Source organism: Xenopus laevis, chromosome 1L (assembly GCF_017654675.1).
Source record: "Xenopus laevis strain J_2021 chromosome 1L, Xenopus_laevis_v10.1, whole genome shotgun sequence".
In the NCBI taxonomy this organism is placed as follows: domain Eukaryota; kingdom Metazoa; phylum Chordata; class Amphibia; order Anura; family Pipidae; genus Xenopus; species Xenopus laevis.
In genome coordinates, this window is record NC_054371.1 from 226,101,609 (window position 1) to 226,126,383 (window position 24,775).

At 39.3% G+C, this 24,775-nt stretch overlaps 1 protein-coding gene across 2 annotated transcripts in view; it reads right to left on the reverse strand.

The window, feature by feature from the left end:
- The window catches only part of pik3c3.L (phosphatidylinositol 3-kinase catalytic subunit type 3 L homeolog), a 155,262-nt gene that overhangs the window by 68,398 nt on the left and 62,089 nt on the right, over positions 1-24,775 (reverse strand). For both annotated transcript variants that reach the window (XM_018246626.2, NM_001093367.1), the window contains 10 exon segments: positions 24,614-24,704; positions 22,949-23,016; positions 21,539-21,644; positions 19,906-20,022; positions 18,115-18,246; positions 13,490-13,618; positions 9,532-9,601; positions 9,205-9,269; positions 7,558-7,642; positions 5,000-5,074 (listed from right to left, as the gene is read on the reverse strand). In XM_018246626.2, the coding sequence (XP_018102115.1) occupies positions 5,000-5,074; positions 7,558-7,642; positions 9,205-9,269; positions 9,532-9,601; positions 13,490-13,618; positions 18,115-18,246; positions 19,906-20,022; positions 21,539-21,644; positions 22,949-23,016; positions 24,614-24,704 (938 nt within the window).

A 24,775-nucleotide genomic window follows, 5' to 3' on the forward strand; every position in this document is an offset into this window, starting at 1 on the left:
TCTAACTCTGCGACTTTCCCATGGCCTTCAAAAGTCCAAGATCCCAATGCACAAAAGGGGATTGGGTAGTTGCAATTCAGACTTGGAATGCATGCAATGCTACATTTGATTCTAGTATCACTTCTAAACCAACGACAAGCTCAAAAGCTCCTTATTAGTATTACATGCAATGACTCAAAAAGCCAGATGGATAAACCCACATTGATTCGCTCTCTCTAGTGTGTCAGGAATCACAAATAATATCTGTCACAGATGGAGCAAGAAAAAGTTTTCTAAATTGTGGGTAAAGCAGGAAGTTTAGGGGCTGTGATCAATACACAATGAAGCTAAACTCAACCCATCAGCAGTTTTTAATCGGCCTGTGTATGGCTTTAAGAATTGCATCACATCCATCATTTTGATCTTTGTTGTGGAACCAAATTGGCATGCAATTGAAAATTGATGATAACCCCCCCCATAAAAACCTTAATAATTACAGAAATAATTACATTGTCAACGTTACTTTTTCATGGAAGCCTGGAATTCATCCTTAAGAAATACCTGGGATTTAAAAAATCCTCAACCATCTTGCACTGAATGACTCAACACATCCATAATTATTTGAAATAATGTGAAAGAACTCTAGGGGCTGTGGTCAATACACAGTGAAAGCTAAACTGGACCCATCAGCAGCTTTTATCGGCATGTGTACAGCTTTAAGAGTTCCATCAAATCCATCATTTTTGAATACAAAAGCCTCGTCATGGAACCAAACTGGCATACAATTGAAAATTGATGATGAACTCCCCCCATAAAAAAAATCAATAATTACAGGGATAATTACATTTCTCTACTGTGCTTTTCTATGGAAGCCTGGAATTCATTCTTCAGAAATGACTGAATTCTCAACCAAATATTGCAATGACTCAACAAATCCATAATTATATGAAATAATACATCTGAGGGCAAAGGCCCTCATGGAACAAACTTTAGTTGATGGAACAAACTTTTACCCCACGTACATCAACCATGTTCAGGAAGCCTGGTGTGACATACAGAACCTGCATTTTGGACAATCCTTTATCTGAAAGCCAACTAGGAGGAAGAAACCCAAATATTAGTCAGCTCAGTGCGCTCTTCACATCACTCTATGGTTTATCAATCAAGGCTGGCACACACGTTCTTCTCTTCATGCCATGAAACAGAGAAGCTTTTGCGCTTTTGCAGAAGGTCACCTTTATGAATAATATATGTAAACTATGGCGGAAAAAACTGTAATTCTGTATCAGGAAAAAATAAATCTATGTGCCTCTCACTATAAAATATTTTTAGTTCTAAGATGGTCTACACCTGATCTATGCACAATGCATGGATCTTCAAGGAAAGTGGGATGCAAAAATGGCCTGGAGTGTATTCTGGTACCTGTGTCAAGGAAGGCTTACTTGTAGTGATTTAATTTTGGACATGTGCACAATAATAATCTTTCATTCATACTTCTTGTATACCAGTGGTCTCCAACCAGTGGCTCCAGTGCAACACATTGCTCACCAACCCCTTTTGTGCTGCTTCCAGTGGCCTCAAAGCAGGTAATTATTCTTGAATTTCAGGCTTGGAGGCAAGTTTTGGTTGCATAAACACCAGATGCAGTTCCAAACAGAGCGTCCTGTAGGCTGCCAGTCCACATAGGGGCTACCAAATAGCCAATCACAGCCATTATTTGGCACTTTTTTGATGCTTGTGTTGCTCCCCAACTCTTTTTACAATTGATTGTGGCTCATGGGTAAAAAGGGTGGTTGGGAACCCCTGTAGTATATTGTATGCAGTGAGGTTGGTGGGTCAGAATTACCACTAAACAACAGATGTCATTTATTACTTGCAGGTGCAAAAAAATCAGCCTCTAACTGGCATGCTTTTTTGCCCTCCATGTAGAAAACTTGCACAGTGATGAATACAGTCTTGCCTGCCTGCGTTTAGAGGCTCTCTACTCATTAGGGGCGGGCAGGTGGGGTACCTCCTGCCACCCCCTTAATCTTTGGCTTTTTTTGAATATTGAAACTCAATCTAATTCTATGTAATTTTGTACCATACATTCATTAAATATAAAATCAAAATGATTTGTAAATGTGATTTCAACTCAAAGTGGTATCTGGTATCTATGCCTTTGTAGCAGAAATCCATTCAACTCAAGGTCTGTTAATTAGTTTTCCTCTGGCTAAATGGTTTCAATAGTCAGAACCAGGAGTGCAGAGAATATAAAAGGCCAGCCACATACATTTAAAACCATTCAAACATGTATATGGGAAGGTTGCTTCATATTACATATTCCTTATACCACAAAAAGTCTTCCCCTTTAATGAAAGAAATAAAATGCTTACACTCTGAATGAGGACCGGGGTGGCTTCATTACTCTATAAAATATGTGTGCGATCACCCAAGGATGAATGTAAAACTCCATTCTATCAGCGTTAGCATTTCCATCATGCATCAGGTTTATTGCTCATTTATGGTATTTAAGGCAATGCTGCCCTATCAGTGCAAGTAGATTGGTGTCCATCCTACAAGAATGTGTGTTTATTTGTGGGGGATCAAAGGGTACCCTACAAATAAACACACTCACATTCTTCTCCTGATTCCTATGAAGCTAGTGCAAACAGGACGGCCATGGAAATGATATTGGATTATTTTGCATTGTAACGTTATCGTTCTGCCTTTTTATCTCCTGCTGTACGGTGGGGCACATGCGCAGTTTCACATTCCATATTTAATTCCGATAATTTAAATCATTTTAACAATTGCAATGAAATGATCAGAATTGCTTTCTTTTCTCTCCCCAGCGCATTCCAATCATTTATTCTCCCGAGGTTGCAGAACTGCACTGTAACTGTGCCTGGCATATGAAATGGAAACTTAAATGCAGTATACGGATAAACAATTCTTAAATTCGTACAGCAGATGTAACTCTTTATGGAAATGTTTCCATGTCTTTTAATATACTGTAATACATTCCCTCCTGCCATTTTATCCCTCATGTAATTATATCCCAAACTTTCTAATCATCCTCTCCTGCAATTCTATTGCACACATCCTAACCATTCCCTCCTGCAATTCTATCCCACACATTCTAACCGTTCCCTCCTGCAATTCTATCCCACACAGTCTAACCATTCCCTCCTGCAATTCTATCCCACACATTCTAACCATTCCCTCCTGCAATTCAATCCCACACATTCTATCCGTTCCCTCCTGCAATTCTATCCCACACATTCTAAGTATTCTGACCTGCAATTCTATCCCACACATTCTAACCACTCCCTACTGCAATTATATTCCACACAGTCTAACCATTCCCTCCTGCAAACTTATCCCACACATTCTAACCGTTCCCTCCTGCAATTCTATCCCACACATTCTAACCATTCCCTTGTGCAATTCTATCCCACACATTCTAACCATTCCCTCCTGCAATTCTATCCCACACATTCTAACCATTCCCTCCTGCAATTCTATCTCACACCTTCTAACCATTCCGACCCGCAATTCTTTCCCACACATTCCAACCATTCCCTCGTGCAAATATATCTCAAACATTCTAACCATTCCCTCCTGCAAATATATCTCATAGATTCTAACCATTCCCTCCTGCAATTCTATCCCACACATTCTAACCATTCCCTACTGAATTTCTATCCCACACTTTCTAACCATTCCCTCCTGCAGTTATATCTCATTCCTTCCCACACATTATAACCACTCTTCTGCCAGTCTAATCCACACATTCTAAACATTTCATCCTGCCATTCTATTTCATACATTCTAACAATTCCATCTTGACATGTCATCCCATACATTCTAACCATTCTCTCCTGCCATTCTAGCTAAAACATTATTCTAAGTATTGCATTATGCTATTCTATCCAAAAAAAATCTAACTATTCTCTCCTGCAATTTTTGCACACAATATGAGCATTCCCTTCTGCCAGTCTATGTCACTGGCATAAATCTGGCAGTATATCCGATTAATAACTGTTATTCTGTTATACAAATTCTTCTATACTATTCCATTCTTAGTCGTAGACTCAGATGTGCCTACCAACTTTCCTCCTTCCCCAGACCGCTATCTGACCCTACCTTCATCGCAAACTGGGAAACAAGTAAAACCAGAATTGATGTCACTGTGGACTGGATGTGATGTGGGTATTCTGCAAGTACCTGACACAATACAAGACAATACACACACATTCAGCCAGCTGTATCCCATGTATTTTGATTAAACTTTAACATAAAGCCTTACCATTGTGTCCAGTTCTTACACTGTACAACTATCAGCCTGGGTCTCAAAGTAAGCACATTGTTTCCAGAACATTTTAGGTTTAGGGCACTCAGTAAAGCAACATTAAATAATATTTAATTATAATAATAACAACTAGATTTATTAGCAATGCACTCGACTAATATACAAGTGTATTTGTTAATTTTACATGAAAAAGGTTCACAAGACAGCAAAGCAAAACTGAAAGGCTACGAGTCAGATTGTAACTGTGGATTTCCACTGCCCTCTGCTGTAGCACTAGTGTAAGTAACTAAATCACAGCCAGAAGAAAATACAATAACTTTGTGGCTGGTCACACATCAGAAAACAGCTCAGCAATTGCAACAGAAAGTATTTCTGTTATGGTCTGCACTGCTAGTTCTGACTCTTGAAATAATCCAGCAGATATCATGAAGTCTTCATACTTTTGAGAACCAGCAAAGTTCTGATACATTATTTCAATAGTTATAAAAAGTAGTGCTGAAAAAAAGCTATTTTGCTTTCAGTAGCCAATACATATTTCCAAAAACAAAAATATCACCCACAATTGTTATGATGTATTAATTAGCAAAAGGTATTGCTTGGGGGGGAGAAATCTATTATTGGAATGGGTCTAGCACAGCCATAGTTATGTTACCTTTATATTATATATTTATATACACACATAATCTATGATATAATATTAAAAAAAAAAAAAACAATAAACCATACCTGTTTTGGTTAGCAGGAGGTTGTCCAGATGTCGGTCTCCAACACCAAGGATATATGTAATGACACAGTAACCAGCTGCAAAACACAGAAACACATTACTGTAAACATAGGAATAATGTAGTTATACATGGTTACATAAAACCTACAAGATGCTCCCTATAGACTGTCTGTCCAGTGCTAAATATTAGTGATGGGCGAATTTATCCCGCTTTCCCGAAAAATTCGCAAATCGGCGAAAAACTCAATTTTGAGCACGGCGTTAAAGTCAATGGGCAATCAAATAATGTTGACACGTGACAGTTTTGACACAAACTACTTTTCTGTCGCACCACAATTTTTTTTTTTGATTCAGGCGAATTTTCCCCAGCGAAATTTTGCATCAGTTTCCTGAATTTTATTTGTCGGCGGCGAAACATTTCCACATTTCGCAGAGAATTTGCGCCTGACGAATTTATTTGCCCATCACTACTAAATATCCAATTAATGTTGATGTGAAAAGGAAAAGCACAGAAAGAGAGATCTTGAGAAAGGAAGAACCTAAAGAAGTAGATCCGATGGAGTCCATGAAGACCATAGAAGTGCAATGGAGGCAATAGACATGGCATAATACAGGAACAATCAGCTCCATGACAACAAACACTCACTAGGCTGAACGTCTTCTGTTGATTATCTTCACTGGCACGTTGGGTCATCACCCAAGAAGAACCACAACCCTGGTCATGACCTCCATAATCAATTTGTTCAGCCCAACAGACAGTGCAATTGTTTAGATTGGCCAGGTAGGTCTGGCAGATCTGAAAACAATCACTCCATGTGGAGTTCCATTTAGAGGAGAGTCAGGCTTACTCACTCCTTGAGAAATGTTATCACCTTACTGGATCTGTTGTAGTGAATCTTTAGCTCACATCAGTTGAAGAGGAATGGACTAAAGCTCTATTTAGATTTCTGACCTAACTTCAAGTATCATTCAGATGCTCACATTCAACACTGTGCGTCTCTTCAGTCAACATAAGGTTCAAATTGCCCACCCCCTGCAGCAACACAAATTCCACCATTGCTAGTAATCATATGGCAAACCCTTTATCCCAGACATCTGATTTTCTTTTTCAAACACAAACACTCCTTATACTAAGAGCCAGAACACGTTTATTATAACTCCCTCATAACGTGGACAAGTTGTAAATCTGGTTAATGGTAGACATTTAGTGTCTAAAGTGAAATAAACAACATTATTATGTAGGAAGCAGATGGTAACAATTCAAGTCAATTAACTGGCGTAAAATACGAAAGGTTTACAAAGCGAAATGGCAGTGATGAAAGCTAGTTTGCTGCTAATCGTGCTGTACACAGTATATTGCCAATTGTGTTTGGCAACAAGATATCTATTCTTTCCATTCCATTCCAAATCTCCATCTCTCATTCTCTAATCTCACCTCTCCGTCCCATCTCATCTCGTCACGCATCACTTCTCCGTCCCATCTCATTTTCACTTCTCCGTCCCATCTCATTCTCACCTCTCCGTCACACCCCACTTCTCTGTCCTACCACACCTCTCCATCCCACCTCACCTCTCCGTCCAACCTCACCTCTCCGTCCCACCTCAACTCTCCGTCCCACCTCAACTCTCCGTCCCACCTCAACTCTCCGTCCCACCTCAACTCTCCGTCCCACCTCAACTCTCCGTCCCACCTCAACTCTCCGTCCCACCTCAACTCTCCGTCCCACCTCACCTCACTGTCCCACCTCACCTCACCTTTCCATCCCATCCCATCTCACCTCACCTTTCCATCCCATCCCATCTCACCTTTCCATCCTATCTCATCTTACCTCTCTATCTCATCTCACCGTGCCATAACATCTAACATCCCTGGCTCATCCCATCTTTCCATCATCTCTCTCTGCACTTCTCCATCAGTTCTCACTGCACTTCTCAATCAGTTCTTGCGGCATCTCTGGGCACTCTCCTATCTCAAATCACCTCCCATTCTCATCACACCTCACCATCCTCCTCTTCTGTCTTTCCCCTTTCATCTATGTGTCCCTACTTATCTTAAATCTCCATCCCTTATCCAATACATACCACAATCCCATATCCAATACTGCCCCTTCCGGTTGCCCCATCTCATCTGCTAGCCAACAATGCTACTGCATGTTAAGCACATTGATTTAATAAAGCCCCCATGGGGCTTGGAGCAGTGGCAGGGGGCTAAGTATGAAGACCAGTGAAAATTGAAGAAAAAGTTTGCTCTCCTAGATACACCAGAAAGCTCAGCTTTAAGGTCAATTAGGATGAAATTTGGAATTTAAATGATTTTGCTGTCAAGATATTCTTGAAACAATGGTTGAATTACTCACACAAACCAATATTTCACATCATTTATACTCTGTGAGATTACAGTGACAGTTAAGGGGCCCTAATAAAAGGCTGCACCTCCAAGGGAAGGGGGGCTTAAACCAATGATCACCAAAAACATAAAACATCCATACATTTATGCTCGTGTATATCTAAAGTAACGTTATGTGTGCACTGAAATTGGTTTTGTTATTCAGCTACTCACCACAACTTTTTACATACGTGTCCATAACCTCAGCGCTTATTCCATAAGGTCCCTTCTCACTTGGGGAATATTTCCTAAAAAAGTTCTTGAGAGACGGAGCAAGGAGACAAATGCATTGAAATAAAATCCCCGGTGCATGATAATTACAATGATAACACTGTTATAGAAGCAGGTATGATAAGGCAATTCTTTTACTGAGCACAATAATTGTATCATGATATGGAAGAGGGATATGAGAAGGCGACTAGATGTAATGACACCAGACACATGATAAAAGTCGATAACGTTTTGCCGGAGAGAAATAACCAGGTTACAGATGGAAATCAGGGAAGAATCTTAATAGCGCATTGAAGTTTTCTGCAAACATTTCTCTCTTTAATCAGAAGCTGAGCGGCTTTTGTATTCAGATGTAAGTAAGGAATGTTTTATTAAATATATTTATTCCCAGGAATAAACTATTGTAATAAACATAATGTGGAGCTCATTTACCAACAGGGGGGCAAATCTGCACCGGGGCAACCAATCCGTGAACAGGTTTTTTTTTTCAACCAGCTGCAGGAAGCACAGTAAAAGCAAAAATTTGATTGGTTGCTATGGGTTACTAGCCCAGGTGCTCAGTTTTAATAAACAATGATAAACGAGTCCCTGTATGTGCAATGCCGGAGACACACGGGCCAACTTTGTTAGATCATTTTCGAGATTTCTAACCAAACTGGTCAACATTTGTCCCAAAAATAAAAATGATCTGTTCAATATTAAATGTGTTGCTCGCCTTTAAATGAACGTTTAGTAGAGAGGGATATTCTGAGACAATTTGCAATTGGTTTTCATTTTTTATTATTTGTGGTTTTTGAGTTATTTAGCTTTTTATTCACCAACTGCAGTTTCAGCAATTTGGTTGCCAGGGTCCAAATTCCCCTAGCAACCATGCCTTGATTTGAATAAGAGACTGGAATATGAATAGGAGAGGCCTGAATAGAAAGATGAGTAATAAAAAGTAGCAATAATAATACATTTGTAGCCTTACAGAGCATTTGTTTTTTAGATGGGGTCAGTGACCCCCCATTTGAGAGCTGGAAAGAGTCAGAAGAAGAAGGTAAATAATTAAAAAACTATAAAAAATGAAGGCCAACTGAAATGTTGCTTAGAATTAGCCATTCTATAATATACTTAAAATTAACCACTGACCCCATCTAAAAACCAAATGCTCTGTAAGGCTACAAATGTATTGTTATTGCTACTTTTTAGCAATTTTAGCAGTCTCTTATTGAAATTAATGCATGGTTGCTAGGGGAATTTGGACCCTGGCAATCAAATTGCTGAAGCTGCCGTTGCTGAATAAAAAGCTAAATAAGTCAAAAACCACAAATAATAAAAAATGAAAACCAATTGCAAATTGTCTCAGAATATCCCTCTCTACATCCTACTAACAGTTAACTGGAAGGTGAACAACCCCTTCAAAGCTGCAGTGCCCGGGTGTTGGAGAATGTATAGAAATGTGTGCAGCCTGGAAGAACAAGAGGAAATTGGGAGACAATGTAATTTTAGGATGAAAATACCCCCAAAATGGCCCCGTCCTGTCCATCATGCACCTCTATGGGATACAAATGAATGAAAAGGATTATTCCCATTGATATAAACAATTACCTGTATGCTGCCTTCTGTGGCTAGAACCTCTGCAACTGGCACAGACTGAATGAACTGCATGAATCCTACAGGGAAAAAAAAACATATTTTGGGTTAAACGGACACAGGCAAAATCTGACTTCAGACCCCACTGCATTACACAGACTAGTTGGGCACATAAAACAGAGATCTGATTGGTTGCTCATCACAACGGGCCATTTAACGCCTCTGTTTGTCAATAAATACATGGGATTCTGGGAAGAAATGCTGCATTGCAGGTTAAAAAAGAACAAATTGTGACTTTTATTTTTGCACTTGGTGCAAAGAAGGTTTTAATACAAACATTACCGTGCTTAGTGCTCGTTGCCAGAACCTTGTAAGGCGTCAGTTTCAGATCCAGATTCTCCTTGCGAAGCAGCTGGGGGAGGCAAGAAATGGAAAATGTTCAATAAATAAGAAATGGAAAAAAAAAAGAAATGGAAAATAAATAAATGTTCAATAAAGAAAAAAAAAAGAAATGGACAATGTTCAAAAAAAAGAAGAAGAAGAAGAAATGTAAAATAAGCAAATGTTCAATAAATAAAAAAAGAAAAAAAATGTAAAATAAGTAAATGTTCAATAAATAAGAAAAATAAAAAAAAAAGAAATGGAAAATAAGAAAATATTCAATAAAGAAAAAAAGAAATGGAAAATAAGTAAATGTTCAATAAATAATAAAAAAGAAATGGGAAAATAAGTAAATGTTCAATAAATAAAAAAAGAAAAAAAAAGAAATGGAAAATAAGAAAATATTCAATAAAGAAAAAAAGAAAAAAAAGAAATGGAAAATAAGTAAATGTTCAATAAATAAAAAAAAGAAATAGAAAATAAGTAAATGTTCAATAATTGAAAAAGAAAAAAAAGAAATGGAAAATAAGTAAATGTTCAATAAATAACAAAAGAAAAAAAAAGAAATGGAAAATGACGTTCAATAAATAAAAAAAGAAAAGAAAAATGGAAAATAAGTAAATATTCAATAAAGAAAGAAGAAAAAAAAATCATGGACAATAAGTAAATGTGTAAATGTTAGATAAAAAAAAATGGACTATGACTAGTAGTTACTAGGGATGAACCGAATACAGTATTTTAGCCCCCAAATCCTTTGCAAAAGATTTGGCTAAATACCGAACCAAATCCTCATTTGCATTTGCAAATTAGGGGTGGGAAGGGGAAAACATTTTTATACTTCCGTGTTTTGTAACAAACAGTCACAAAAAATATTTTCCTCCCCGCCCCTAATTTGCGTATGCAAATTAGGAATCAGATTTGGTTGGGCGGGCAGAAGGAATTGGCCGACTCCGAATTCTGCTGAAAATGACTGAATCCCGAACCGAATCCTGGATTTAGTGCATCCCTAGTAGTTACCCTTTAAAGGGGTTGTTCACCTTTGAGTTAACTGTTAGTATGATATAGAGAGTGATATTCTGAGTCATATTCATGTTTTATTATTTGTGGTTTTTGACTTATTTAGCTTTTTATTTAGCAGCTCTTCAGTTTGCAATGTCAGCGATCTAGTTTCTAAGGTCCAAATTCCCCTAGCAACCATGCACTGATGTGAATAAGAGACTGGAATATGAATAGGAGAGGCCTGAATAGAAAGATGAGTAATAAAAAGTAGCAATAACAATATATTTGTAGCCTTACAGAGCATTTGTTTTTATATGGGGTCAGTGACCCATCATTTGAAAGCTGAAAGAATCAGAAGAAGGGAAATTCAAATACTATTAAAAAAAAAAATCAATAATGAAGACCAATTGAAAAGTTGCTTAGAATTGGACATTCTATAAAATGATATTAAAAGTTAACTGAAAGGGTAGGGAGCATTAACCTCAGGTCCCTGTCGCAGAGGCTACTTGGGGGGTGGATTTAAATATTCAGTTTATCTGTCCAACCCCCTGGGCTGTTTCCAAGTTCTTCTCTGTAACTTTAGTACCGAGTGAGAACTCCTCGCCGGCTGCAAAGGTTGCAGTGATTCAATTCTCAGTGATTAACCTTTTCTCCAGCAGCTTTTATAGATGATACAGAATTGTTCTGCTATTGATTCTGGCTGCTTCCAATTCATCACAGACACAGTGACTGGTCATTTGTAGAGTTTCTACATCCCATCACATGTATCACAGCTTCACACACTTACTTTCTGGCACTGGGAACAGCTGGGTTTTAGTGGTGCAAATAGGGTTGCCACCCGGCCGGTATTTTACCGGCCGAGCCAGTAAAATACCTGCCAAGGCCGGGGCTGGTATTACAAATTTACCGGCAATGTAGCTGCCGGTAAATTTGTAATACGATCAAAAGGAGCCCTTGGCCTGCCCCCAATTCCCTGCAACTTACCTTTTTTTTCCCCTCTTCTAGCGTCCGCGGGTCTCAGTTGTGTGGCCCGCCCCTTTGACGTCACGCCCCACCCCCTTTGACGTCATGTCCCGCCCCTTTTGATGCCCCACGCCCAATAGCCGGTAAAAAAATGTATAAAAGGTGGCAACCCTAGGTGCAAAGGGAACCATTAAAGGAAAACTAAACCCGAAAATTGAATGTGTCTAAAAATTTCATATTTTACAGTATATAGTGAACTTATTGCACGAGGCTAAAGTCTGAGCTTGTCAATAGCAGCAATGATCCAGGACTTCAAACTTGTCACAGGGGGACACCATCTTGGAAAGTGTCTGTGACACTCACATGCTCAGTGGGCTCTGATTGGCTGTTGAGAAGCTAAGCTTAGGGCTCGTCACTAATTATCCAGCAGAAAATGAGCTTCCCTGGCTGTAATATAAGCTGATGCTACAGGTTTGCTGATTATTCAATTCTGATGCTAATTGCACTGGTTTCTGTGCTGCCATGTAGTAATTATGTGTATTAATTACTAATCAGCCTTATATTGTGACATTTCTATTCTATGTGTACTGTATATTGTGAGTGGGTCCCTAAGCTCAGTAAGTGACAGCAGCACAGAGCATGTGAATCAGTGAATCAGCAGAAAAGAAGATGGGGAGCTACTGGGGCATCTTTGGAGACACAGGTCTTTACTGCTAAAGGGCTGTGGTTGCCTTGGGCTGGTACAGAAGCACAAAACATCATGTACAACATTTCTACCTACTTCTTTAGTTAGCTTTTAGTTCTCCTTTAAGGGCCTCCATAATAGGGTTGCCACCTTCTTTATGGTGGAACTCTGGGCGGGGGGGGGGGTGACATGTTGGGGGCGAGTCTGTGACATGTTGGGGGCGAGTCTGTGACATGTTGGGGGCGAGTCTGTAACATGTTGGGGGCGTGTCTGTGACTTGATGGGGTGTACTACAATGTCAGGGGTGGGGCTATAATGTTGTGATTTGCAATTGGCCAATCGCCACGTCACTCATATGAAATCCTGCCTGGTTTTCTTAATTTGGAAAAAAAGACAGGCAGTTTTGATCCGGGCAACCCTTCAAAAAAAAAAACCAGGGACAAAAACCAGACAGGTGGCAACCTTACTCCATCAGGATTCACACGGCTCCATATTACTAACTTAGTGGTAGCCTCAACGGATCAGCCACGCCCCATTAAGCTGAAACCTCATCTGTCATTAGGGTTAGCACGTGGCCGGTATTTCACCGGCCTAGCCAGTAAAATACCAGCCAAGGCCAGTTTTACAAATTTACCGGCAATGAAGCTGCCATTAAATTTGTGATCACCATTCAAACTGCTCCCAGCCTGCCTCCAATGCACCCCCAGCCCACCCCTTTCTTCCCTTTAGAGGCAGAATACTTACTGATTCCACGTTCCACGACTCAGGTCCGTCCCTCGTCATCATGACCCCGCCCATGTGACATCATGACCCCGCCCCTGTGACATCACTATCCTCCACCTCGTGGACCGACCCCTACCCTGGCCGCTAAACTTTTCTCCAAAAGATGGCAACCCTACCTGTGATACACCCAAACCCTTTTGATGGAATATCCCATTCTCCTGCCCCCCCATGACACCCCTGCACCTACTCCCCTGTCTGTCACTGGAGCAATTATTTGTATAACCCTCCACAATAACAAATGCAAATATGACATCCATGAGCATAAAATAAAACCCATAAGGTGGAGTTGCCTAATATACAGCCCGTCCAAAAGTAGAGTGGCCCAACCATCCAGCTAAAGGTTGTACCCCTATCCAATGAGCAGGTCCCACTTAATCTTCATTATTCTCAGTATTTGTACGTCTGATGTTTAAGTCCTGTTATTGTACAGCCCCAGGGAATATGCTTCTATTTCAGCCAATGTATCATTCCCTGCACCCCGAGCCTCACCTTATCCATCAGGGAAATAATCTGTAGAATCAGCTGATCTTGCCGTAAATCGTCTCCATTTTTGAATATCACGGGGTACTTGCCTCCATCTTCAGTCTTGAAGTAGAGCTTGGCCGGCATGAGGGCGCTCTGCAGGGGGAACGTTTGCATTGAATGGAGATGAATGTGGGGATAGAGGAAAGTCTAGTCACTGGGATACACGGATACGGACACTGGGGGTCATTTATATTTTTTCGCAAATGGTTGTATTGCCCATGTTTTTTCCTGAACGCTAATATATTGCACTGCTCTGCCCGTCTTTCTGGCTCAGGAAACTGTAGGATAGACTGCAGCAGTGCCAGATTGTCCTGTTTTGCTTTAAAGGGGTTGTTCACCTTTAAATTAACTGTTAATAAGATGTACAGAGGGATATTCTGAGACAATTTGCAATTGATGTTTATTTTTTTATTATTTGTGGTGTTTGACTTTTTATTCAGCAGCTCTCCAGTTTGCAATTTCAGCAAAGGGAAACCATGGGAAGAGTCTAGAGGTGGCTCATACACCCCCGCATGGGGCCAGTGTTGCTCCAGTTATACACTGATCTCATGAATTCTCTGGTGGTTCCCCTTTAAGTTAACTGTTAGTATGTTATAGAATGGCTTAATTCTAAGCAACTCTTCAATTGGTCTTCATTATTTATTTTTTGTAATTTTTAAATTATTTCCCTTCTTCTTCTGACTCTCTCCAGCTTTCAATAGTGGGTCACTGACCCCATCTATATTGTTACTTTTTATTCCTCATCTTTCTATTCAGGCTTCTCCTATTCATATTCCAGTCTCTTATTCAAATCAATGCATGGTTACTAAGGGAATTCGGACCCTAGCAACCAGATGACTGAAATTACAAACTGGAGAGCTGCTGAATAAAAAGCTAAATAACTCATCAAACACCACAAATAATAAAAAATGAAAACCAATTGCAAATTATCTCAGAACATCACTTTTTTCATCATACTAACAGTTAATTTAAAGGTGAACAACCCCTTTAATATCTGGTATTTTTTTCTCAGCAACTGACTGTGAGGCTGCAGTAAGTAAATGAGCCCTAATGTAATGTTTTTTTTTACCCACTTATAAGGTCAGACACCCAGTAGCCCAAAACAGGCTAAGGAATAAAGGTCCATATCCTCCCTTGTAAACTAAGTTGAAAAAACTATATATATATATATATATATATATATATATATATATATATATATATATATATATATATATATATATATACACATATATATATATATATATATATACACATATATATATATATATATATATATATATATATATATATATATATATATATATATAGTCAACTACAAGAGGTCCTCTGCACTCAACCCATTATAAATATATTTAAGACAGAGACATTTTGTGCATACTGCTACTAAAAAATGCCTTACCCTTTAAACAACACAGGGATTGTTTGTCCATATATTGCAATATATTTAAGCTGAACAACTACGTCACAGTCATCCCATATCTGGCCAGTCCTACGCTTAATTTTCATCTGATTCATTAAGAATTCAATTGCTTAATTATACATTTTACAAAGGGACTAAGTTTTACCTGCAACTTAACTTGCTGCTTTCAAAGTAAAACTCCCAAACTTGGCTGCCCTTTTATTAGACACCAGTGGGATCACCTGACTATAGCTGGGAGGGGTGGGAGCTACAACATGGAGCTGGTCACTGCTATAGTCAGGTGATCCCACTGGTGTCTAATAAAAGGGCAGCCAAGTTTGGGAGTTTTACTTTGAAAGCAGCAAGTAAGTTGCAGGTAAAACTTAGTCCCTTTGTAAAATGTATAATGAAGCAATAGAATTCTTAATGAATCAGATAAAATTAAGCGTAGGACTGGCCAGATATGGGATGACTGTGACGTAGTTGTTCAGCTTAAATATATTGCAATATATGGACAAACAATCCCTGTGTTGTTTAAAGGGTAAGGCATTTTTCAGTAGCACAAATGTCTCAATGTCTTAAATATATTGATAATGGGTTGAGTGCAGAGGAATCTTGTATTTGACTATATGTATTTTGTGGTCACAGCCTCATTGCACCCCCGCCTAATGGTTTTAAAAAATAGTGGTGAGCACAACTTTCCCTTGTTTGTTATATATATATATATATATATATATATATATATATATATATATATATATATATATATATATATATATGTCCTAACTGGTGCACTCCACAGCGAAAAGTTAACTGCCTGGGTGCTGGTAAAGGTTACATATAATAAATAAAAAAGACCGCACTCACAGGGCTTCTTGTGGAAAAAAAAATTCTCAAAGGGCTGTGTATTTATTCCTCAACGTTTCGGCTACCAAATCCTGAGGACGGCTACAGTTTGCTAGCCAAAACGTTGAGGAATAAATACACAGCCCTTTGAGGCTTTTTTTCCACGAGAAGCCCTGTGAGTGCGGTCTTTTTTATTTTATATATGTATGGGACCTGTTATCCAGAATGCTCGGGACCTGGGGTTTTCCGGATAACGGATCTTTCCGTAATTTGGGTCTTCATGCCTTAAGTCTACTAGAAATTAACTTAAACATTAAATAAACCCAAAAGGCTGGTGTTGTTCCAATAAGTATTAATTATATCTCAGTTGGGATCAAGTACAAGCTACTGTTTTATTATTACACAGAAAAAGGAAATTGTTTTTAAAAATTTGGATTATTTGGATAAAATGGAGTCTATGGGAGACAGACATTCCGTAATTCGGAGCTTTCTGGATATCGGGTTTCCAGATACGGGATCCTATACCTGTATACATATATATGTGTATATAAAGAAATATATATATATATATATATATATATATATATATATATATATATATATATATACATATATATATATATATACATATATATATACATATATACACACAGTGTGTGTGTGTGTGTGTGTGTGTGTGTGTAGGATTTCATTAGTAAGGGGTTATTATGAAGCTGATGATACAGAGATCATATAAAAGTTGCACGGAGCCGGTCTTATCTCGAATGGCAAATCACCCCGATATTGAGACAATATTAAAGCTCCACACTGACAGCAGAAAGAAATTATCCGCAGTCGCGGCACGCAATTTTTCACAGTTCGAAGCCCCCGCTGTCAGTTTGAAAAATAACATTGCCGAATCCCTGGGAGGACTAATCCTCACACTCCACTGCCTATTGTATTCACAACAAGGGGGTTTTATGCTTCACTTGTCTCCAAGTTCCCTCATTACTGACAGTGAAATGTACTATAATGGCTGCCGTACATGAGAAGATGCGCCATTGGTTCTTCATTGGGTTATGATGGAAAGATGGTGGATCAATGTATTTGCAGGATGGCTACAATGGCTACTGAAATACACCAGGGGCACAGCCACTAAATAATGACCCTTCTACTACTCAAACCCAAAGCTTAAAGGGGAACTATCACAAAAATGAAAATTGAATATAAGCTTCAGCATACTGAAACATTTTATATACAATCAATTAAATATTCTTTACTGTTTCTGAAATAATCAAGTTTATCTTCACTATTCCTCTCTCAGCATCTGTTTCTCTTCATTCTGTCTTCATGCAGCAGTTGGGCGTCAGATAATCATTGACAGTTACATCCAATATATCTTATAGGGGGGTTCCTTTGTATTAGATGAATTAGAGTTCACTCAAATAACTGATTCCAGTACAAACAAAGTCTAACAAAATAACTGCCTTTTACTCAAATTCTGCATGTAGAGAGACATGATGTCTGGTGAGTTTAATAGAGTGACCTCTAATACATCTTCTAGGCAAAAGGAGCCCCCCTATAAGATATATTGGATCTAACTGTCAATGAATATCTGACACACAACTGCTGCATGAAGAGAGAATGAAGAGAAACAGATGCTGAGAGAGGAATAGTGAAGAGAAACTTGATTAAACAGAAACAGTACAGAATATTTAATTGGTTGTATTTAGAAAGTTTCTTATTTCAGTATGAAGAAGCTTATATTCAGTTTTCATTTTTGCGATATTTCCCCTTTAATGATACAACTTCAGGAATTGGAGATCAAGAGGGCCTTGGTTAAAGAAGTTTTTTTCACCTTTAAACCAACTGTTAGTATGACATAGAGAGTGATATTCTGAGACAATGTGCAGTTGGTTTTCATGTTTTATTATTTGTGGTTTTTGAGTTATTTAGATTTTTATTCAGCAGCTCTCCAGTTTGTAATTAAAGCACTGTGGTTGCTAGGGTCCAAATTCCCCTAGCAACCATGCATTGATTTGAATAAGAGACTGGAATATGAGTAGGAGAGGCCTGAATAGAAAGATGAGGAATAAAAAGTAGCAATAACAATACATTTGTAGCCTTACAGAGCATTTGTTTTTTAAAAGCTGGGAAAAAATCAGAAGAAAAAGGCAAATCATTTAAAAAAATGTATATAAACAATAAACAATGAAGACAAATTGAAAGGATACTTAGAATGAACCATTCTTTAACATACTACAAAATGGGGACAGAATTGAGCTGAATATGCACAGCAGGAGAGTTCACACAAACACAGGCATTTCATGTTATTATGATCAGTAGAAACAAATTCCGTTACCTTGAACAGTGTGGCCTTTTCTGGAATGATCCCCCGGATTTTTACTTGCGGCTCTAGAGGGAGAGGGATTGGCTCAAACTCAGACAGGTTCATCTTCTCATTATCACCCAGTAAGGCCTGGAGCCTCTCATTCTAATAGAAAATAATAATAACTATTATTAATGTGACAATAATGACTCTTCCACAGCATCAGCCTGTTGCATCTGTCTGATAGCACAGCAACTCTTTGGTGCCGGCTCCCAAATTGCACTAAAGGAACAGCAACACCACACAGGTCAGTTTTACCAGTGCAGGGCAACAGCACATTAAAACACTTTCATTTTTTGGTGTTGCTGTTCCTTTAAAGGGATACTGTCATGGGAAAAAACATTTTTTTTTTCAAAATGAATCAGTTAATAGTGCTGCTCCAGCAGAATTTTGCGCTGAAATCCAATTCTCAAAAGAGCAAACAGATTTTTTTATATTCAATTTTGAAATCTGACATGGGGCTAGACATTTTGTCAATTTCCCAGCTGCCCCCAGTCATGTGACTTGTGCTCTGATAAACTTCAATCACTCTTTACTGCTGTACTGCAAGTTGGAGTGATATCACCCCCCTCCCTTTTCCCCCCAGCAGCCAAACAAAAGAACAATGGGAAGGTAACCAGATAGCAGCTCCCTAACACAAGATAACAGCTGCCTGGTAGATCTAAGAACAGCACTCAATAGTAAAATCCAGGTCCCACTGAGACACATTCAGTTGCATTGAGAAGGAAAAACAGCAGCCTGCCAGAAAGCATTTCTCTCCTAAAGTGCAGGCACAAGTCACATGACTGGTGCAGCTGGGAAATTGACAAAATGTCTAGCCCCATGTCAGATTTCAAAATTGAATATAAAAAAATCAGTTTGCTCTTTTGAGAAATGGATTTCAGTGCAGAATTCTGCTGGAGTAGCACTATTAACTGATGTGTTTTGAAAAAAACATGTTTTCCGATGACAGTATCCCTTTAAGCAGCTCCATATCCTAAGGTATCTTGTCCTGCCCCCTAGTGGCACCATCACCTGCATGCAGAGAGTGTTCCAATGCCCAATTAGAAAGCCCACTTTCTTACAAGCAGTACTAAGTGACAGTTGCCATGCTTGTGGGCAGCTTTATTTTGAAATGATTAACCATAAAAATACCTTGGAGGGCTGCATGTGCTTAGGGGCCCCTAGTTGTACAACTCACACAAAGAACATACTAGCAACTTACGAAAGCTATGGGACCTGTTATTCAGAATGCTCAGGACCTGTTTTATGGATAACAGATCTTTCTGTAATTTGGATTTTCATAAATCTACTAGAAAATCGTGTAACTATTAAATAAACCCAACAAGCTGGTTTTGCCTCCAATAAGGATTAATTATATCGTTAGTTGGGATCAAGTACAAGCCACTGTTTTATTATTACACAGAAAAAGGAAATCATTTTTTTTAAAAAAACTGAATGATTTGGATAAAATGGAGTCTATGGGAGACAGACTTTTTCGTAATTCGGAGCTTTCTGGATAACAAGATTCCGGAAATGGATCCTATACCTGTAGCTGCTCACTGATGTCAATGAGAAGCCACCCAGTGTTTGCTGCACAGACTTTATCACAGGCAGCACAATCAGCTGGCAGTTGCATGGCATGACAGCAAATGAATCGTACAGTGAGCGGGCAGGGACACAGAGAGAGAACTGTAGGGGTACCACTAGGAAATGGAATGTGTCCTTATCAGGATGATAGACATAGGAGAAGGATCACACCATCAAGAGGAGGAGAGGCTTTACCTTCTTCTTACGATTGCCACTTTCACGCTGCACTGCCTTCATCAGATGGACCAGTCTGTCTACAAACGTCTGCTGCGTGGCGAGGAGAGAGCGCATCACCCTGACCGACTTATCACCCTGAGTGACAGAATGGGGACAAGTGTTACATTGGCCAAGTCTCTTCCCTCACCCCTTTTATAAAGTGCTTCCCCTCTGTCTCTGTTTGGGAGCTGCCATGCGGTCTCCTTTAGACAGTACAGTATGAGGGTATAGCTTATTGTGTGCCCAGAACATTCCTTCTCTGTATATTTGTATTTATACATATGGGAGGAGGGAGGTGCCATATTGATTCCCTTAGACAGTACAGTATGAGGGTATAGCTTATTGTGTGCCCAGAACATTCCTTCTCTGTATATTTGTATTTATACATATGGGAGGAGGGAGGTGCCATATTGATTCCCTTAGACAGTACAGTATGAGGGTATAGCTTATTGTGTGCCCAGAACATTCCTTCTCTGTATATTTGTATTTATACATATGGGAGGAGGAGGTGCCATATTGATTCCCTTAGACAGTACAGTATGAGGGTATAGCTAATTGTGTGCCCAGAACATTCCTTCTCTGTATATTTGTATTTATACATATGGGAGGAGGTGCCATATTGATTCCCTTAGACAGTACAGTATGAGGGTATAGCTTATTGTGTGCCCAGAACATTCCTTCTCTGTATATTTGTATTTATACATATGGGAGGAGGTGCCATATTGATTCCCTTAGACAGTACAGTATGAGGGTATAGCTTATTGTGTGCCCAGAACATTCCTTCTCTGTATATTTGTATTTATACATATGGGAGGAGGGAGGTGCCATATTGATTCCCTTAGACAGTACAGTATGAGGGTATAGCTTATTGTGTGCCCAGAACATTCCTTCTCTGTATATTTGTATTTATACATATGGGAGGAGGGAGGTGCCATATTGATTCCCTTAGACAGTACATTATGAGGGTATATATATTGTGTGCCCAGAACATTCCTTCTCTGTATATTTGTATTTATACATATGGGAGGAGGAGGTGCTATATTGATTCCCTTAGACAGTACAGTATGAGGGTATAGCTAATTGTGTGCCCAGAACATTCCTTCTCTGTATATTTTTATTTATACATATGGGAGGAGGTGCCATATTGATTCCCCTTAGACAGTACAGTATGAGGAAATAGCTAATTGTGTGCCCAGAACATTCCTTCTCTGTATATTTGTATTTATACATATGGGAGGAGGAGGTGCCATATTGATTCCCTTAGACAGTACAGTATGAGGGTATAGCTTATTGTGTGCCCAGAACATTCCTTCTCTGTATATTTGTATTTATACATATGGGAGGAGGTGCCATATTGATTCCCTTAGACAGAACAGTATGAGGGTATAGCTTATTGTGTGCCCAGAACATTCCTTCTCTGTATATTTGTATTTATACATATGGGAGGAGGGAGGTGCCATATTGATTCCCTTAGACAGTACAATATGAAGGTATAGCTTATTGTGTGCCCAGAACATTCCTTCTCTGTATATTTGTATTTATACATATGGGAGGAGGGAGGTGCCATATATCTGGGCTGTTTAGTTTGGCTGCAAGAACCGGTTCTGCTCACCTTCAGTAAGGCCTGACTAAACCGTCTCATCACATTCAGGTACATTTCATGAGTCTTTGGGTCTCTCAGCTGGGTGTCCTGATCCTCACATTCCACTATAACATACCTTTAATGAAAGAGAAGGGCAGAAACATATATTGGTAGCTTGCAATGATATTAAAGGGGTTGTTCACCTTTAAATTAACTGTTATTATGATATAGAGAGCGATATTCTGAGACAATTTGCAATTGGTTTTCATTTTTTTATTAATTGTAGTTTTTGACTTATTTAGCTTTTTATTCAGCAGCTCCCCAGTTTGCAATTTCAGCCATCTGGTTGCTACAGTCCAAATTCCCCTAGCAACCATGCATTGATTTGAACAAGAGACTGGAATAGGAATAGGAGAGGCCTGAATAGAAAGAAGGGTAATAAAAAGTATCAATAACAATATATTTGTAGCCTTACAGAGCATTTGTTTTTACTTAGATGGGGTCAGTGATCCCCATTTAAAAGCTGGAAAGAGTCAGAAGAAGGTGGCTAATCATTGAAATAAAAAAAACAAATAAAATAAATGAAGGCCAATTAAAAAGTTGCTTAAAGTTGGCCTTGCTATTACATACTAAGAGTTAATTTAAAGGCAAACCAACACTTTAACTGCCTAAGAAAGAGAATGGCAGATCCAGTTGGACACTTCCCTGAGCCTCCAGGGTTCATAGGCTTCTCTAGCAACGCTCAAGGTAAGGGTAATATAGTGAATAAAGTAGCCCCTTTTGTAAAATATAGGGATATTATAAGTTACCGAGGAGTTTCATGACCATATAAAAACACGAGGCCGAAGGCCGAGTGCTTTTATACAGGTCATGGAACTCCGAGGTAACTTCTAATATCCTCATATTTTGCAACTGGGGGAACTTTATTTATTATAATACACAAGTTTCAGTGAGTCATGTGACAGAAATGACATCAGAACTCACCGTTTATAACTGATGACATCAGAACTCACCGTTTATAAGGATATAATTTACAGGATATTCATGGCTTTTGTGTATTATAATTAAATAATAATACTTAATATTAGTATTACTGTTATTCCATTGTAGACGAGCCAGTTCACTAGCAGTGAGAGCCGCACATTCCCAGCTGTACTGAGGCAACATGAAATTTCAGGCTCTGACAGTTTTATGATTGATCTACAAACCACAACTGGATGTTCCCAAATTCCCTTTTACCCAACAGAAATGTGCAACGTTCATCCAATCAGAGAGCATAAATCTTTCCCAGAGACATCCACACCAATCTCAGAATAAAGGCCAAATAGCTCGTGTCTGTATCCACACCAGGGAGGAATATTTCAGGAATGTGATTGAAAAGGAACCCGGGGGGGCTCTGCCAACCTGCTCAGCCAGAGCCAATGATGGAGGTGCACGTACCAGTATAAATAGTTGGCCAGCGTGGAGTTCTTGCAGGCTCTTGATATCAAGAAAGTGCAGAGGTCTTGCTGGGGAGCGAAAGATACAAAACACGGTACAATGAGCGATTATACACACAGATAAGCCAGGATTGTAGTTCTGCATCTTAAACAAAGACAAGCCTCTATCATGCAGTTAATATACATTTCTCAACTGAATTGCATTTAATATGGGTTGGTAGGTGTTTTGACAGACTAGTGGTATCTATACAGCCTATGAGCGAGATATTCTATCCTGGAGAAGTCATGGCTGTGTAAAAGCTGCGACATCAAGGCCATTACCCAAAATCAGATTGATTGGCAAGGTCACCAAACGAGAGGATCTTTCCCCCAATATACCCAGCAAAGGTAAGCTATAATGAGTTAATCCAATTAAATCGGCCCTAGGGTCAAACGATCGGATTACAATGAAGGGAAAATGTGCCGTTAGGAGGAGGACTACATCATCTAGCCAATGTGACGGGGAAAATCAAACCTGCCAATCAACATCTGCCTGGTTTTTGGCCAGATATCGGTCGTGGGTTCCTGTTCGAGGGCTCTATAAACAGGCAGAAAAAGGACCCAAATCAGCAGCTTAATTCTGCCCCTGTATGGCCACCTTAACAGAGCAAAGACAGCTGAAGCCCAACTGGACCACCAGGTTGTAAGCAACCATAGTACCACCACATGTCCTCCTCAAAGGTGGTTGTACGTGGGCTTATCCGCTCATTTATAGAGGCAGGGAGTGGATCTTGTACAAATATGCCCACCTTGAGTGGGCGAGATCAAGTTCCGATTGTGGGCCCTAGAACCAACGCTGTCCTCGATACAACAGGATTTTTAAGCCAGATTTCAGCCAGATATCAGTTGGGGAAGCCCATCCAAGGACCACATACATTGTCTACAGCTTTTATCGGATCATAAAGCAATTTCTTAAAGCAGCATGGCATATTGCAAATGCTGAGGGTTGCTGGGAATCACAGTGCTGTGACATGCTGGGAGTCACTGTGGCATTTTGTACTTGGGACGAGAGTGGGGCAAAAGAACCATAACAATGCAGGTGACGCATTTCATTATTTCCTTAGGTCCCTATGCCACATTTGAGAGACAAATAGCACAAAGCCCACATTATTCACTAAAAAAAGACACACATTGCTGCTAGTAGGACAAAATATATATGTCAAGCAGTATGCGAGTCCCACAGAAGAATCTCTCCCACCATCACTGTGGAAATTGCCCCTAGTGTTGTGTTATCCCCTTATCCAGGAAGTCTCCAGCTGTTTGTTGGTTCCATAAGTATTGTGCTCTTACTGCCAGCATTAAATAAGGTATTATTAACTCTAGTTCTATGTCTGTCCTATAAGGAGAAAGCTATGTCCTTCAGCAGTATGACTGCCCAACTATGCCCCTAGTCTTGCTACACGCAAAGTCTAATGCAGCAGTAATACATTTTCTGGCTGTAATGAAAATGTTTCATTATACTAAAGAAATGCTCAAATATGGAAGGTCCTCTTATCCCACCAAAAATGACCGATACTTTTAAAATGGTTTTAAAAAGTGGGGAAAAATACTGCACCCTGCCATTTGGATCTACCGAAAACCAGTTATTCTTCTGGATGCAACAGAACATGGAGTATTCACTACTCACTTCTAGAGTCTCAGCATCTAAACCGTCCTTGGTCTTAGAAGGTGGTGCAGGAGATGATACTGCGGGGAGAGGATTCGATAAGATCTGGGAACTGCGGGGACAAGTCAGCAACAGTTTGGTCAGAATAATTTAGGATGTTTCTGAAGTACAGCTACATCAGAC